Here is an 18,989-nt window from a genome sequence, read left to right as displayed (position 1 = left end):
CCCCAGCCACAATGAAGGACCATATTTCCGAATCGGATATAAGCAAGACTATACACTCTCAATTCAGAGGCTTAAAAGTAAGCACCCGATCTCTTTGTTTTGTGGGTACAAGATCCCGGATGTGGATAGCATGGGTAGAGTTCAGAAAATGACGCTCACTGATTGGTCAAAAGGGAGCTTTCAATCATTCTCACTGATCCATCCATATGCACTATCAGCTGCAGGATTGTATTTGATACACAGTTTGGGAATTATTTGAAAACCAGAACCTCCAGAAATACACAGAGACTTCTTTCCTATGAAAAACTGCCTAGACACTGTAACTTTTAATAGACGGATTCAGGTTTTTCCCAATCAAAAACTCTGGATGGCCCAGAAGACTCAGGTACCGAGATGTCTTAATACCACTTTCAGTTCAGGGGACTAGGCGCAGTACAGCACTGCCAGAGTTGACTTGAAGAGAAACCTTGTAGGCCAAGGCGGCATAAAAATCATCAACTGTTCCCTGAATCAATCAATCATCCCATTCTGCCTCCCCTAAATTGCCCCTAGACCCCCCATGGAGACCATCCTTGCATACTGCATCACAGTGTGATATGCTGGGTGGACAACAGCAGACAGGAGAGCTCTGCAAAGAGTAATCAACAGCACCCAGAACATCACTGGATGATCTCTGCTCTCCCTGGAGGACATTGCAAGCTCTCACTACCATAGCAGAGCTACTAATATTGCTAAAGTCTCTTTCCACCCTGGTCACCAACTGTTTAATCTGCTGCCATTACAGCTCCCACAAAACCCGAACAAACAGACTGAAAGAGACAGAAAAGCTAGAGCCATCGACACATTGAACTCAACAGTACTGAAAATAAACATTACCTCACCACTGTAATGAAAGTCTATGATACCTATCTAGTCTATGCACTTCTTTTTTGTTTTTGTTACTTCTCTGTGCAGAAACAGACTACAAACATGCAATAATATGACCAATGCCTTGGACATGGGCAATAAGACTAAAGACACCTTATTTTTGTTTTCATTTTAGTAACAACTGTGCCTTGACTGTAAATATTTAAATGTTAGTTATCTTATCCTGGATCTAATATGCTTTATACTATTGTAATTGCATCGGTTAAAGCACCTTGTGGCGTAGCACACGTTATCTCGTATGCACAGTCATGCAATGACTGCTTTTGAATGCTTTTGATTTTATTTTATTTGAGAGCATCTCTGAGCCGCTGATGACCAAGATTGTCACCCTATCTGTAATGTAGACCCTGCACACCTGGTGGACAAAACTAATTTTGGCCGCTTTGAGGTAGGATATCTTGCATGACCTGGAGAGGGCACTCCACCCTTCTCCGACTCAGGACCATGTTCTCAGATTTGAAGGTGCTGTTTTCCATTTCAGCATTCCAAGTCCAGGCAAAGACCGTGGCCACGGCACTTGAGACCCTTTCCGGGACTGGGCCTCGACTTTGCGCCTGAAGGCTGAGGGTTGACGAGAAGCCGAAGGAAGTGAAGACATCTCTGGTGAGTAGGAAACTCCCACACTCATGAGGAATGAGTGAATGCGCGTCTGGGTGACTGCGGCAGAACCAACCCTCAAGAATACTAGTCACTATCGAGTAGACTAATTAGTCTATAAAACTGAGAAAAGGGCAAGGTGTGTCCTGTACGTGAGCTCCATGAAACGTGTGCATGTGTAAAAGTGTGAGTGGAGGTTCGCTACCTCATTTGAACAGGAAATTGAGTGACAACTGTTTGAGTATGCAGAGGTAAGAATTCTCCGCCACTTGTGGTAGAAGCTTGAGAATTACCTCAAACAGAACGTAATTGTCACCCTGTTCAGGGGGAAGTCAGTATAGTCGCCCTAGGCGAACCACTGACTCCAACAGGTGAAAAACAAACAGCAAAATAGTTGATAAATAGCAAAATAGTTGAAACACAACATCTGAAAAAATAATAATAATAATAATGATGTGTAAGGACAAGAAGTTTGTAGAAAGCAAATGTCCTACTAAAACAAAACATCTAAATTTGTGGAAAAAACAATATGACTGCTGGCCAGCTCAACATACACACAAAAAATAAACACAGTTAACCTGCAGGGTAAAATAAGAGAAACACACACACACACCAAAAAAAAAAAAAAAAAAAAAAAAAAAAGTTGGACTCAAGATGATGTGAAAACGGCCATAAAAGGTATCACATCTCATAAAGTTGATGTAACACAATTAGTCCAGGGAACGCAAGACTTGATAAAATCTTACCACTTAAATGGTGTGGAAGTATAATAAATGTGGATGACAGCAAATTACTTTCTCACAGCAGCAGGGAGTTTGAGGGTTAATATCGCGCACCTCTGCTAGATTTAGAAAAAAAAACAAATTGTTCTGCCATTGGAAGAGAGAAATAAAATACCAATGACGAATATATAATTGGAATGACTGCATGTTTTAAAGCAAACAGAGGCATTCCTGAAGATCACACTCCAGGGAGTGTGTATCAAGGGCAATTAAAAAAATGCTCTTCATGCAAATTCAAATAATCCTACAAAACAATGGATTGAAAAACATTGGGTTGACAAACCAACTGGCACCCGGTAACATTACGTTAACCAAGCACTACATGCAGAAAGAGTGCTACAAAATAAGAAAAAGAAAGTTGACACCTTTCTGACAGAGGAAGGAGAAATTTATGGAACTCTATGCGAAACATTTAATAATTGTGGCCACAGATGAGGAAGAGCGCAATCATCTCCCCATCAAAAATGTCACAACTAATGCTCCCAAATGCAACATTTTAATTTGCCCCATACGTTTTTGGGGAAGAGATGGCTTGCTGAAACTAGGACTGGGCTTAATTCCCTCTCTGGCAGGAAAAATAAAAGTAAAAAGAAAAAAAAGGAATTACTGGGAGGACAGTTAAATATCTTACAAAATAGGAATCCAGCACTCTATTATTACATCTTAGATATTCCAAACCTCCCACAAGAACAGGAGATTTCTTGCTGCAAACAGCTCAAGACGTGATTGAACAACCACAAAATGACATATGAAGTGACTCATTGCATGTGACTATGTAGTATAAGATACTGTAAACTTATAACAACCCACACCAGAAAAAAATCATGATTATCTGTACTCAGATGGTATATCATTTGTGGTGACAGGAACAAGACTGACTGACAAACTAAGTGCACTACACAAGGAATGGACACCACCACACACGTCATTACAACGGGAGTGGAAGAGTTTGGGACAATTTGTTTTGGTAGTATGAAATGTTCCTGATTGGACAGAAAAAGAACCAGGTTTGGATTGGGACGACTGAACTGTACAGACAATATCTTATTGGACAGTCTTAAACAATCTGAGACCAGATGCTGCTGTATTCACGGTGGTATCACAATCTACACCGACAATACTGGAAAAATAGAGGAATAGCGACAACTACAGGGAACACAGTGACACATGCATAGCTACTACAAAATTTGCTCATAGCAGTTCAATTACCAAAAGAAATAGCCATATGTAAATGTGCAGTACACACATAAAATAGAGACAAAGAATCATTAGGAAATGGATTTACAGATAAAATAGCAAAAGAAGCAGCATCCAAAATCTTTATGGGATTAGCTGACCATGTAACAAATGAAGACATACTTTGAGATGTGTTGAACAAAATGCAACAACAAAGCTTACCAGTAGAACTAAAAATGTGGAAAAAATAAGGTACTACATTACAAAATGGGAATTATGTCAGCACAGATAAAAAAAAAAAAAAAAAAAAATTCTACCAAAAAACATTTTGTAAGTGGGCAGCAATCTTGAGCCATGGGAAGTCTCAGGTCTCAACAGGGGGAATGGTAGCCCTGGTACAAAGGTATTACATGATCCATGGATTTAACTTGTATGCAAAAAACTTTTTTGTAGGGCTTGTTTGACCTGTGTGTGACATAATCCACAAGGGAATGTGCATCCAAAACGTGGTCAATTTCCTCAAGATACACATCCATTCATCCCTCCATCCATTTTCTTAGCCGCTTAACCTCACAAGGGTTGCGGGGAGGGCTGGAGCCTATCCCAGCTGTCAACGGGCAGGAGGCAAGGAACACCCTGACCTGGTTGCCAGCAAATTGGAGGTCACATGGAGACAAACAGCCGCACTCACAATCACACGTAGGGGCAATTTGGACACAATGATAGATTTAGTCTAACTATACATACATTACAAGCACGTAAGGGTCTCCTTCCATTCAAAACACTGTTTGGGAGACCATACAAATTACCAATATTTTCCACACAATGAGAGATAGACAAATGATGAAGGGAAAAAAAAACACACAAGTGGGTCCCTTTCAGGAGTTTTTAACAACCCCAAACATCTTAAAAAATTGCAAAGGGGGTACTTGAGTTCATTTGTTCATTGTAGGAAAGTTTTTGTTTTTGAAACCATTGTTAACACAAACAAAACTAATTTGTTTTTATTGGCCACTTGTAAGATAGCTGTTCTCATTCCCACTGCCAAGGTTGCTGTAGTCCGGCTACACATGGGAGTGAGACTGCTGTCATAATGGCAACTAAACAGTTAAATTTTACTGTTGGGTGTTGGATGAAAACGCTACCAGTTATTTTCATTTTTCTCTTCGAGTGGTACCTGTGGGAACCACTCAACGTCCCACCCCAAAATAAAAAAAGATAAAATAAAATAAAAACAAAACAATTTGGATAACTACATACAAAAAACGTGTCCAAAAGATTGTGTTGTTTGCACAGATCCAAAGTTAATACCAATGCTATTAATTTATAACAAATGCAAAAAAAATAAAAATAAAAAAGTTGGGGGATTCTGTGTATCCATTAACTTCTCTTGAAAAACAAAAAAACTGTTTTCTCATGGCGTGTCACCAGGAAATTTCAAATGAATCAATTTTATAGGCATAGAAACAAATTGGGAATTTTATCAGCATTGATGTGTAAAGCCATTTTTGTGCCATTGTCGTGGTGGTGCGGCAGTAACTGTCTTTTAGATTTTTTTACGCCGTATGCCTTTCCTGATGCAACCCTTCTGCATTTATTCTGAGAGAGAGGTAGAGCCAATCCCACCTAACTTCGGGCAGCGGCAGACTACACCCCGAACTGGTCGCCAGCCAGTCGCAGTGCAGATGTTGACACCATCACTGAGCGGGAATCGATCTCATGCTGCCTTCACTCGAAATGTCCCTCTGAGGGAAACCCGAACTACAACGTGGCCCTCAAGCGAAATGAGTTCGACATCCCTGCACTACACTAAAAAAAAAAAGTAACAAGTTACTGTGCTTTAATAACCTTATAATTTGTTTATTCATCCTATGTCTGTTTATGAATTAACATCTACTGTACATGCAGTTTTATCTGAACACTGGCATAGACTGAGCAAGAGCTGAATGACATGGACAAAATAGCAGAAAGAAACACGTGGATACACCTTACACACTGTAAAAGTTCATCTCAGCTGAGTCACCCAAGGGGAAACGTGAGCAAAGACCAGCATACGATGGGTGCAGATTTTTTATTATTATAGATTATAGTATCTGAAAATACCTGAAGGCTGGTGAAGATTTGAAAGACACTTGACTCATTTAGGGGTGACTTGGTCGACACGACTTCAAAATGGCTAAATAATATGATAGCATGTTGGGCTGCAACATTGACTGCCGGAATGATATTTTTGTTCATATGCTACTTTTGGACAACTGTAACGCTGACAAAAATACATAACAACAGAACCAATAATTATACTCAGTCAACTATGCTTACCACACATAAGATAAAGAAGCGCAACCTCGTTTCAAATAACATTGGTAAACAACTATGCGGGAGTCACCGAGACATGAGAGGAGGACTCCATGTGTGCCTCCCAGTGAATCAGTTCAGCACTTTTTCAATTCCTTGGCAGAGTCTAATTGCTGGGGATTCCATCTATGGGCTTATGCTAAAGGAAACCCCCACTTTCTTCTCACCATTTGCCAATTAAATGCTATCTTAAACCCGAATGCCATACAAAAGAGTACGTATACTATGGAGGGAGTATTTTAACCGAAAAAGCCTGAGGAACATAATTCATTATTATGATTATCTTTTTTACAAATAGGAAACAAAACTGGTTGTTATTAATGTAAAATGCAGCTAACAAGGTAAACTATAGTTACATCACATGCATGGGCCCTGGGACACTAATGCGTGTAATTCCAACAGAAATCCCAACACAATGTACCCTGGAGGTAATGACTAAAAAAACTCCTAACACCACTTGTCAGGAATGGAAAAGTGTTTATCCAACAACTAAGGCAGTAAATGATTACCTGATATTTTCTACTAATGTTGCATTGGCTAATTTCTCCTGTGTTACCTTTACAGGGACAGATTTTAAGGTGGGAAGTCCCAACAAAACATGGTGTCATGATATCCATCTGCAAACTGCCCCACTGCTCCCATGCAGCGATTTGTTGTGGTGGTGTGTTGGTCAAACGTTGTATGACACACTGATAAATGCAGCAGGAACGTGTACACTGGTATCACTGCTCTTATCTGTGACTGTGTTTCCATCCAAAGCAGAGGATATACAATTGGCCGCATCCATCTTTGGACCTCCTCTTGGGTTCTCCCGAAGGCGAAGGTCCTATTGGAAAGATGGATATCTGACATACATTGATGCAAATGGCATCCCAACTGCATACCAGATGAGTATAAATTGGTTAACGAGATTGCTGCAGGATGGGAATCCATTTTGTTATGGATAGCTAAATAAAAATGTTGACAGAATCAACTACATAAATTATAATGTACAGAAACTAGGTAATTATATGGAAGCAGGCTTTATTGCCATAAGGGAACAACCAGCTGCAACCTCACTCATGACATTCCAGAACCGCATAGCGGTCGACATGCTCCCGGCCGAGAAGGGTGGCGACTGCTCAATGTTCGGTGACCAGTGTTGTTTATTCCAAATATCACAGCACCTGATGGGTCATGCACAAGGGCCATTCAAGGCCTCCGCACCCTGAACCACAACATGGAGCACTCTCGTGTAAACACATCAGCCAGATCTGAGTGGTGGGAAAAAAAAAAAAGTTTGACAAATCTAAAAATTTGGTGTTCTCTGTCCTAGTTTCTATCGCTGTTTGCAGCTATTCTTGCATCGTGTGGATGTTGTTGTATTCCCTGCATAAAGGCATGACTTAACCAACTTATAACCACTGCTATTGCCCTGACAAATTCAAAATTGGCAGAAATTGTTGACCACGATGATGACGTTATGACTTCTCTTCCAGACCTGTTCTCTGATCTAGAAGATTACAAGTAATTAGTGCTATATTTTCCTCCAACTGTAAACTGAAAGGGTAATCTATTTGATGATTTAAGGATTTGAGCAAATGTAGGATAAACAGGAGGATAATGTAGAAATAATTGTAAATAGTATTAAGTAACTGCTTCTGACTGCAATGAAGAAATGCTTTCTTCTGCTCCAATTCAGTTACTGTTTCTGCCTGCAATGAAGAAATGCTTTGCTCTGCTCCAATTCAGTTACTGTTTCTGCCTGCAATGAAGAAATGCTTTGCTCTGCTCCAATTCAGTTACTGTTTCTGCCTGCAATGACGAAATGCTTTGCTCTGCTCCAATTCAGTGACTCTTTCTGCCTGGAATGAAGAAATGCTTTGCTCTGCTCCAATTCAGTTACTGTCTCTGCCTGCAATGAAGAATGCTTTGCTCTGCTCTAGAAAACGTGGTAGCAAATGTAGGATAAACAGGGGGGAAATGTAGGAATAATTGTGATCATAATTATCATACATTTGCTTCCAATAAAGAAATGCTTCGCTCTGCCCTAGATAACGTGGCAGCCTCCTAGCAGGAAATAGCAAGAACAAAAACATCTAATCATCAGAACTGTTAGAACTGCTGCCTGTTAAAGAAATGATGACCACACATGTATTCAGCAATCTTCCACACATGCACACGCACATGAACAAACATGTACACCTTGTTTCAAACTATGTTTTGCTCACCCGTCTCCTTTTTGTACCATTCATGTAAATAAGGGCTGTTTTGAAACCAAATAAATAGAGGTGGTGAGGAGAGGATAATCAGAGAGTGAAGTCGTGAATTGTACGAGACAGTTCCTCTCCTCTCTCCTCCCGAGACTTGAACTGGTGTCTTTGCTTCCTTTTTTGTCCTGTTTAATGAATGTCTGATTGGTGAACCTGACACCAACCAATGGGTTGTTTTCACTGACGTCACATTTTTTGCTGAAGCACTGCGCGCTGCCATTTCACCTCTCTACCTAACACATACCCAGTGTGGAAGTCTACAGAATACTCTCCGTTACTGTTTGTGTTTTTGTGTTTCATGGGCGTCTCGTGACTCAAGTACACAAGAGAGGACTTGCTAACCATCAGAGAGCCTTCTGACTTTTCTTCTGACTTTTTTTCAACAACTTTCGCCAATTCGCTGAAGCTTTTTCCAGAGTTAGTAGTTGGCACACTCTTCAAAGCCTCACGATCCGGTACATAAGTCCAGCTGCGTAAGCAGGGACATCGTCTAACTCTTTCGACGAAAGACTTTGGACGTTCCGCGGCTATGTGCTTCATGCTGACTTGGCGTTGTGGATGATTGCCCGACGCTGCTATCCTGCTCCCCGGTCTCAGCCTGCATCGTGCTCATGTGTCGCCCAACTAAGCTAACAAGCTTAAGCTATACTCTTTTCAGAAGGCCAACATTACAGTTAAGATCCATCCATCCATTTTCTTTTGCCGCTTATCCTCACGAGGGTCGCGGGGAGTGCTGTCGCCTATCCCCCTTGTCAACAGGCAGGAGGCAGGGTACACCCTGAACTGTTTGCCAGCCAATTGGAGGCCACATACAGACGAACAACCATTCTCACTCACAATCACACCCAGGGTACATGGAGAACATGCAAACTCCACACGGGGGGCCGGGATCGAACCCGGGTCCTCAGAAGTGTGAAGCCAATGCCTTACTAGCTGATCCACCGTGCCGACTGCAGTTAAGATCGTTTTTTGTTCGTCACTTGAAAGATTTGAGAATTTGGTGATTTGTTTATTCTTTTGTCTTTCTGCCATCAAATTTTAAATAATAAATATTTCAGTTTGCTTGTGGCAAGGTTTTACAGGTTACAGGTTTTAGTTTTTGAAAAAAAAAGGAATAAATGGAGTTTGCCTCGATATTAAAAAAATAATATTCCACCACCTTTTGTTTTCCGTGTTACCATACAGGTAAGTGCTCATCATTTGTGATTTCTGTCACATAGAGTAAAAGATCTTGGGCACAATACTGCGTCTTTGTTACGCATTCCTGAGTCCCATGATGTGTGTATGCCAGGTAGCCTAATAGTCAGTCTGGGCTCGATGTGCTGTCGGTCGCGTCTTCAATAAATGCGGTTAGAAACAATGTCCACCTTACCTACATAGGAGTAATGGGAGCTCAGGGATCGATCTATGGCCACTGTTCGAGGCACCCCAATGGGTGACGTCACGTGAAAACAACCCATTGGAGGGCACATACCGTGAATAGAAAATTAGTATTTGAACACCCTGCTAAATTGCAAGTTCTCCCACTAGAAACCATGGAGGGGTCTGAAATTTTCATTGTACGTACATGTCCACTGTGAGAGAGATAATCTCAAAAGAAAATTCCATAAATCACAATGTATGATTTTTTTTAACGATTTATTTGTCTGATACAGCTGCAAATAAGTATTTGAACACCTGAGAAAACCAATGTTAATATTTGGTACAGTACACTTTATTTGCAATTACAGAGGTGGCCCACTCCATACAGATCTCTCTAGAGTTTCAGCTCCCTCCAGAGAGTTTCTATTGGGTTTAGGTCTGGAGACTAGCTAGGCCACGCCAGAACATTGATATGTTTCTTACGGAACCACTCCTTGGTTTTCCTGGCTGTGTGCTTCGGGTCATTGTCAAGTTGAAAGACCCAGCCACAACCCATCTTCAATGCTCTGACTGAGGGAAAGAGGTTGTTCCCCAAACTCTCACAATACATGGCCACGGTCATCCTCTCCTGAATGCAGTCCAGTCTTCCTTTCCCATGGGAAGAAAAACACCCCCCAAAGCATGATGCTATGCTTCACAGTAGGGATGGTGTTCTTGGGATGGAACTCATCATTCGTCTTCCTCCAAACACAGTTCGTGGAATTCTGACCAAAAAGTTCAATTTTGGTCTCATTTGACCACAGAACTCTCCCATGACTCCCGTGTATCATCCAAATGGTCATTGGCAAACTTTAGATGGGCCTTGACATGTGCTGGTTTAAGCAGGGGAACCTTCCGTGTCATGCATAATTTCAAACCATGACATTAGTGTATTACCAACAGTCACCTTGGAAACGGTGGTCCCAGCTCTTTTCAGGTCATTGACCAAGTCCTTTCGTGTAGTCCTGGGCTGATTCCCCACCTTTCCAAGGATCATTGAGACCCCGCGAGGTGGTATCTTGCATGGGGCTCCACTCCGATTGAGATTGACTGTCATGTTTAGCTTCTTCTATTTTCTAATGATTGCTCCAACAGCGGCCCTTTTTCACCAAGCTGCTTGGCAATTTCTCTGTAGCTCTTTCCAGCCGTGTGGAGTTGTACAATTTTGTTTCTGGTGTCTTTGGACAGCTCTTTGGTCTTGGCCCTGTTACAAGTTTGAGTCTTACTGATTGTATCGGGTGGACAGGTGTCTTTATGCAGTGAACGACCTCACACAGGTGCATCTGATTCAGGATAATACATTGAATGGAGGTGGACTCTTAAAGGCAGACGAACAGGTCTTTGAGGGTCAGAATTTTAGCTGATAGACAGGTATTAAAATACTTATTTGCAGCTGTATCACACAAGTAAATCATGAAAAAAATCATACATTGTGATTTCTGGAATTTTCTTTTTATATTATATCTTTCATAGTGGACATGCACGTATGATGAAAATTTCAGGCCCCTCCATGATTTCGAAGTGGGAGAACTTGCAATATAATAGGGGTTTCAAATACTTATTCTCTTCACTGTAGCGACACAGACCAGTCACACTCACAATCACACCTAAGGGCAATTTAGTCTTCAATCAATGCATGTTTTGAGATGTGGGAGGAAACCAGAATGACCAGACAAAACCCACACAGGCACGAGGAGAACATGCAAACTCCTCACATAGAACAAGAACTGTGAGGCCAACGTTCTACAGCTGCACCACCATGCAGCCTGCATGCACTTAAAGAGGTAAAAATTGCTGCACAAATAGATGCACACCTTTCTCAAGTGCGTCGATCTGGTCTTGGGTGAATGATGTTCTGTTTCTCTGCAGTTTCCTCTTCAGTTGAAGCCTCATTTGTGTCTCCTCTGAATCTTCACTGATGGAACTAGCCGATATTGTGTTTTCCACTCCTTCTACTTGAGAACACATATTTTCTGAAACCAAGAATATTAGTTGTTACAAACTTCCAACAAGCAAAAGAGTACATGCTGTTCATCAGGAGGTCTCTCGTGAATCATTCATCCCCTCACCTTATCTGACAATAAGCACAGCGAGCAAGTTTCGGCTTTTTATACGGTAGATCACAATATACTGCTAAACAGGTTTGGTAGGACTAAATGAATGGTCCTTAAATGGTTTAGGTCCTACCTGGAGGAAAGGAGCTACTTTTTGACCATTGGAGGTGCTTGGTCTTAGCAGATGGCAATGACCTATGGGGCCCCTCAAGGGTCAGTTCTTGGACCTTTCCTGTTCAGCCTGTATATTCCATCCTTGGGTCAAATTCTTCAAAAGTTTAATTTTGACTACCATAGCTAAGCAGATGACACACAGTTATATTTAGCAGTGTCTTCAGATGACTACAGTTCAATTGAGGTATTGTGCCACTGTTTAAATCAGATAAATAACTGGATGAACCAAAGTTTTCTTCAAGTAAATCACAACAAAACTGAGAAAATTGTTTTTGGCAATAAAGAAAAGAGAATTGCTGTTATTAAACACCTGGACTCTCTAACTTGAAAAACCAAAGACCCAATCTGAAACCTTAATGTTCTGATTAATTCCAACCTGACTTTCAACAATCATATCAGATCGATCACAAAAACTGTCTTCTACCAACTGAAAAACATATCTCGAGTGAAGTATTTGTCAAGCAGACCAGGAAAAGCTCATCCATGCTTTAATCTCAAGTAGACTTGACAACTGTAATGGTCTTCTGACTGGACTCCCCAAAAAGAGTATTACACAGCTGCAGCTCATTCAGAATATTGCAGCTCACGTTCTGACCAAAACAAAGTGGTCAGAGCAGATAACGCCAATCCTAAAGTCCTTGCACTGGCTTCCAGTCAGCTTCAAAACAGATTTTAAAGTTTTGCTACTGGTCTATAAATCACTAAATGATTGAGGTCCTGAATACATGAAAGAAATGCTTACGGAAGACAAACCCAGTAGAGCTCTGAGATCGACTGACTCAGGTCAAATAGTGGAGCACAGAATCCAAAGCAAACATGGTTAAGCAGCATTTGGCTATTATGCTGCACACAAATGGAATAAGTTGCCAACAGAGGTGAGGTCAGCCCCAGGTTGAATGTTTTTAAATCCAGGTTGAAAAAACTTTTTTCTCATGGTTTTTAGAATATAGCCACTTTTTGATCATACTAGCTGTATGCGGTTTTAATGGTCTTTTTTCCCATTTTGTTTGTCATTTTTGTTGTTTTAATCCCTTTTTAAATGTTTTATCTCTTTATTTTCAAATGCCTCTAATCATGTAAAGCATATTGAGTTACCTCATGGATTGCTTTGCTTTCACTTGTACCCACTTTCTAATGCTTTAATTTTTTCCCTTTATTTCCTCTTTTTTTCCCAAAACATTTTGGCATTGTGAAGAAATTGTAGGTAGGTCATCATAGAAAGAAAAAAAAAAGACTAACATGATTTTTATCTTTCAGTTGTTTGCAATAAATACATTATGAGAGTGAGGAATAAGAGCACTTCAAATGATCACCAACATGTAATTTCTAAACAGAGTGGATCTTGACTTCAGTTCCCAGTGGTTATTTGTGGTTCTACCATAATTATTAATTATTCCTTGTAGACAGAGAATGCAAAAGAGAATAAAGCCATTGCTCAGTGTCACAGTCAGTCAGGCAGAAACAGACACCAATGCAACAATTTCCCCCAATACACACAGGTGCACACAATTGGCAAACCTACAATGAACTGATAACTTTATCCCACTGTTCTAATCCCAAAGTGCATCTGGAGTAGGCATAGGAGGAGGGGGAGCAACAGCAGCAGGCTCCCACAGCAATTTGGAGGAAGCAAAGGCTACAAGTTCCAACATGTCTCCGATACAAGCACATGCACGCACACACACACACACATATATATATATATATATATATTATATATATATATATAATATATATATATATGGTGCACTAGACTTTCCTTGATGCCATCTGAAAGAAGTTCCCCAATGCCTCACTAAAATCCTCCCACAGTATGTGTGTGTGTCTATATATATATATATATATATATATATATATATATATATATATATATATATATATATATATATATATATATATATATATACACACATATATATATATATACATATATATATACATATATACATATATATACACACATATATATATACATATATATACATATATACATATATATATATATACATATATATATATATATACATATACATATATATATATACATATATACATATATATATATATATATATATATATATATAGATAGATAGAGAGAGAGAGACACGCAGACACACAGTGCCTTGTGAAAGTATTCAGCCCCCTTGAACTTTCCAACCTTTCGCCACATTTCAGGCTTCAAACAAAGATATAAAATTTGATTTTTTTAACAAATTTTGTAACAAATAAAAACCTGAAAAGTGTGGCGTGCAATATTATTCGGCTCCTTTACTTTCAGTGCAGCAAACTCAATCCAGACATTCAGTGAGGATCCCTGAATGATCCAATGTTGATTGATGATGATAAATAGAATCGATCTGAGTGTAATCAAGTCTCCAAATAAATGCACCTGCTCTGTGACTCTGTACTCAGGGTTCTGTTTAAAGTGCAGAAAGCTTCATGAAGACCAAGGAACACACCAGGCAGGTCCAAGATACTGTTCTGGAGAGGCTTAAAACCGGATTTGAATACAAAAAGATTCCCCAAGCTTTAAAACACCTCAAGGACCACTGTGCAAACAATCATATTGAAATGAAAGGACTATCAGACCACTGCAAATCTACCAAGACCCGGCCGTCCAATTGAACTTTCACCTTGAACAAGTAGAAGACTGATCAGAGGTGCAGCCAAGAGGCCCATGATCACTCAGGATGAACTCCAGAGATCTACAGCTGAGGTGGGAGAGTCTTTTAATTGGACAACAATCAGTCGTACACTGCACAAATCTGGCCTTTAGGGAAGAGTGGCAAGAAGAAAGTCATTTCTCAAAGATATAAAACTTTTCATTTAAAGTTTGCCACAAGCAACCTGGGAGGCACACCAAACATGTGGAAGAATATGCTCTGCTCAGATGAAACTAAAATTGAACTTTTTGGCCACAATGCAAAATGATATGTTCGGCGTAAAAGCAACACAGCTCATCACCCTGAACACACCATCGCCACTGTCAAACATGGTTGTGGCAGCCTCATGATGGTTAAAATTGATGGGAAGATGAATGGAGCCAAATATCGGACCATTCTGGAAGAAAACCTATTGGAATCTGCAAAAGACCTGAGACTGGAACTGAGATTTATATTCCAACAGGACAGTGATCCAAAACATAAAGCCAAGTCTACAATGAAATGGTTCACAAATAAACGTATCCAGGAGTTAGAATGGCCAAGTCAAAGTCCAGACCTGAATTCAATCGAGAATCTGTGGGCAGAGCTGAAAACTGCTGTTCACAAACGCTCTCCATCCAACCTCACTGAGCTGAAGTTGTTTTGCAAGGAAAAATGGGCAAGAATTTCATTCTCTCGATGTGCAAAACTTAAAGAGCCATACCTCAAGCGACTTGCAGCTGTAATTGCAGCAAAAGGTGTCACTACAAAGTATTAATGCGAGGGGGCCGAATAAAATTGCATGCCCCACTTTTCAGGTTTTTATTTGTTAAAAAAGTTTAAAATATCCTATAAAATTTATTCCACTTCACAATTATGTCCCACTTATTAATTTGACAAAAAATAATAATTTAATATCTTTATGTTTGAAGCCTGAAATGTGACAAAAGGTTGAAAAATTCAAGGGGGCCGAATACTTTCACAGGGCACTGTACATGTACAGTGAAGAAAATAAGTATTTGAAAACCCTACTATATTGCAAGTTCTCTCAGTTAGAAATCATGGAGGGGTCTGAAATTTTCACCGTTGGTGCATGTCCACTGTGAGAGAGATAATCTAAAAAGAAAAATCCAGAAATCACAATGTATGATTTTTGAATGATTTATTTGTGTGATAAAGCTGCAACTAAGTATTTGAACACCTGTCTATCAGCTAGAATTCTGACCCAGAAAGACCTGTTAGTCCGCCTTTAAAAGTCCCCCAAAATGTCCAAACTTAAGATGGGCCTTGACATGTGCTGGTTTAAGCAGGGGAACCTACCGTGTCATGCATGATTTCAATCGAAGGCGTCTGAGTGACTTACCAACAGTCACTTTGGAAACAGTGGTCCCAGCTCTTTTCAGGTCATTGACCAAGTCCTGTCATGTAGTCCTGGGCTGATTCCTCACCTTTCTAAGGATCACTGAGACTCCACGAGGTGATATCTTGCATGGGGCTCCACTCCAATTGAGATTGACTATGTTTAGCTTCTTCCATTTTCTAATGATTGCTCCAACAGTGGACCTTTTTTCACCAAGCTGCTTGATAATTTCTCCGTAGCCCTTTTCCAGCCGTGTGGAGTTGTACAATTTTGTCTCTGGAGTCTTTGGACAGCTCTTTGGTCTTGGCCATGTTACAAGTTTGAGTCTTACTGATTGTATGGGGTGGACAGGTGTCTTTATGCAGCTAACGACCTCACACAGGTGCATCTGATTCAGGATAATACATGGAGTGGAGGTGGACTTTTGAAGGCGGACTAACAGGTCTTTGTGGGTCAGAATTCTAGCTGATAGACAGGTGTTCAAATACTTAGTTGCAGCTGTATCACACAAATCGTTAAAAAATCATACATTGTGATTTCTGGATTTTTCTTTTTAGATTATCTCTCTCACAGTGGACATGTACGTACAATGAAAATTCCAGACCCCTCAATGAGTTCTAAGTGGGAGAACTTGCAATATAGCAGGGAGTTAAAATACTTATTTTCTTCACTGTATGGTAGATTTTTTTCTTTGATTAATTTAACCTACACCTATACTTGTACAGTACTTTATGTTTCAATAAATTAAATAAAAATCATGCAGTTTTTTGTTGAATTTCATTCATCGACACACCTGGGAATTCATCAAGGGACATTGACCAGTCAATTCAAAATTGTGTTGCAAGCTAGGTCATGCGCTGCTAAAACAGGAGCAGGAAATCACAATAAATTGTTCATACCACTGCGCTCGAAGGGCTTTGTGCACTGGGTGTGTGTCTGCTGGGTTCATGTTTGGCCAGCTCACTCTGTAACGAGCGTGAGCAAGGAGTAGGACCCAAATGCAACACTCCCAAGGCAAAGATGTGGTTTATATTGATGGTTTTATCCAGGCAGATGTCGACAGGTAAGCAGTCCAAAAAGCCAACAGTACAAAAATGCAAGGCAAAAGGCCAGATCCAAAAAACGTGAAACGAGGGTTGGATTACTTAAAGGCAAAATACATGATACATGACAAAACAAGACATGGCTATGGGGTACAGGAATGCTCGGACATGGCAACGAGGCACATACACTTAATACAAGAAGGTCGTATACTCATGCAACAATGTAAAAATTATGACAAGACAACTAAGGTTTAAATGCATGACATAATTATTAACAAGGAGCAGGTGAGGAGGCTGCTGCTAGGATCAGAAACGTGCCAAGCAGTGGCATTATTACACCCCTGACAAATTGAGCATTCAGAATTGTATCTTCCTCAAGGATAGTTAAACATGAATATCCCATTAAAATGCTTTCCTGAGTTTCCAAATTTTTGACTGTAGTTCTTTCTTGTGCACCATTCACAATGATGAAATACCATTCTGAGCCCACTGAATTTTTTTTTTGGCTAGAGTTGTAATCACAGGATCAATGAAAGCTTGTAAAAAATATGAGTACTTTCTTACCTGTGATACTGAGTGTGGACCCAGGGTACCATCCAGTGCGTCCCCCCCATGTGGCTGGTCCATTGAACATCTTTAGCTTTTCAAACACCCCCTCATTTACTATTTGCAGCTTGTCACTGGCCAGGTTCCTCAGTACTCGATTTATTGAGGAAACCTGATGAAAGAGACAAAATTATTACATTTTTAATTACCACAATTAGCTTTACATTACATTGCATTTTGACATATTTATATTCACAAACAAAAGCAGATTAAAAATACACTTTTCGTAACACTGTACTTTATTATACCACACAACAGTACTGTTGCATGAGATAGTTTGCCGAGGTTTACATTAAGATACAGTCTTGAGTCAAGTTAAATGCTAATTTTCAACAGTAATCTGGAATTTACAAAAGCGAAATAATCCATCATACATCCATCTATCCATTTTCTGAGCCGCTTATGCGGCAGGAGGGTCACAGGAGTACTGGACCCAATCCCAGATGTCATCGGGCAGGAGGCAGGGTACTCCTTCAACTGGTTGCCAACCAAACACAGGGAACATGCAAACAGACAACAGTCGCACTCACAATCACACCTAAGGATAATTTAGTGTCTCCAATTAATGCATGTTTTTGGAATGTGGGAGGAAACCAGTGTCTGGAGAAAACCCACGTTGGTACGGGGAGAACATGCAAACCCCACACAGGCAGGCCCGCTATTTGAACCCCGGTCCTCAGAACTATGAGGCAAACCCTCTACAGCTTGTCCCTCTCACACCAACTGCCCTCATGTCTTCCCTCACAACAACCATCAATCTTCTCCTTGGTGTTCCTCTTATTCTTTTGTCTGTCAGCTCCATCCTCAGCAAACTTCTACCAATATACTCACTCTCTCGCCTCTGGACATATCCAAATCATCAAAGTCTGCTCTCTCGAACCTTGTCTATATATAGTAGAGTAGATGTTGAGTGTTGGCTTCACAGTTTTAAGGACCGGGGCTCAAATCCCGGCCTCCCCCTGTGTGGAGTTTGCATGTCGTATCTTTGTGCATGTTTTTCCGTACACTCTGGTTTCCTCCGATATCCCCAAAACATGCATTAATTGGAGACTGTAAATTGCCCCTAAAAGTGATTGTGACTGTGTCTGTCTCTGTGTGCCCTGCAATTGGCTGACAATCACTTCAGGGTGTACCCGCCACGTGCCCAATGACAGCTGACATAGGCTCCAGCACTCCCACGATCTTTGGATGAGCGACTCTGAAAATGGATGGGTGGATGGATGGATATATATGCCATTGTTATACAAAAGTAACGGTATACTGTACTCGGTATGCTTGTTGTTAACAATGTGGAAAAAACAAATGCTTACACTAGGTATATTGTCGTTAGTGCAGGTTTCCTCTGCCAATAGCCTGTCTCTGATCTCCCAGGCAAAGATAGATGGACACTCTCTCTTGAACAGAGCAATTTTGCCTACAACTTCTGGAGTGGCCACCCTGGGTTTACTTCCTCCAATTGCCCGAGGACGAATAGAACCTGTCTCGTAATACCGGCCCAAGATCTTACTCACACAGCCATTAGATACCTGGATAAGATAAAAGTACAACACATGCAATGTTTGCTATATAAAAATGTTAAAAAGTACTCAGTTAATAAAGAACCAATTTGCTGCTTTATAG

At 40.4% G+C, this 18,989-nt stretch overlaps 1 protein-coding gene across 3 annotated transcripts in view; it reads right to left on the bottom strand.

Moving 5' to 3' along the window:
* Nucleotides 1-18,989, bottom strand: part of LOC133502276 (paired box protein Pax-6-like) — a 66,966-nt gene that overhangs the window by 26,985 nt on the left and 20,992 nt on the right. For all 3 annotated transcript variants that reach the window (XR_009795423.1, XM_061822898.1, XM_061822899.1), the window contains exons 3-5: nt 18,680-18,895; nt 17,328-17,481; nt 11,305-11,463 (exon numbers count right to left, since the gene is read on the bottom strand). Coding sequence is in view for 2 of the 3 variants with exons in the window: in XM_061822898.1 (XP_061678882.1) it covers nt 11,305-11,463; nt 17,328-17,481; nt 18,680-18,895 (529 nt within the window). In the remaining variant the exon portion in view is untranslated. The remainder of the gene's footprint in view (nt 1-11,304; nt 11,464-17,327; nt 17,482-18,679; nt 18,896-18,989) is intronic.

The sequence above is a fragment of the Syngnathoides biaculeatus genome, chromosome 6 (genome assembly GCF_019802595.1).
Source record: "Syngnathoides biaculeatus isolate LvHL_M chromosome 6, ASM1980259v1, whole genome shotgun sequence".
Taxonomy (NCBI): Eukaryota; Metazoa; Chordata; class Actinopteri; order Syngnathiformes; family Syngnathidae; genus Syngnathoides; species Syngnathoides biaculeatus.
Note: the sequence above shows the minus strand (reverse complement) of the source record. Positions and strands in the feature narration are given on the sequence as shown.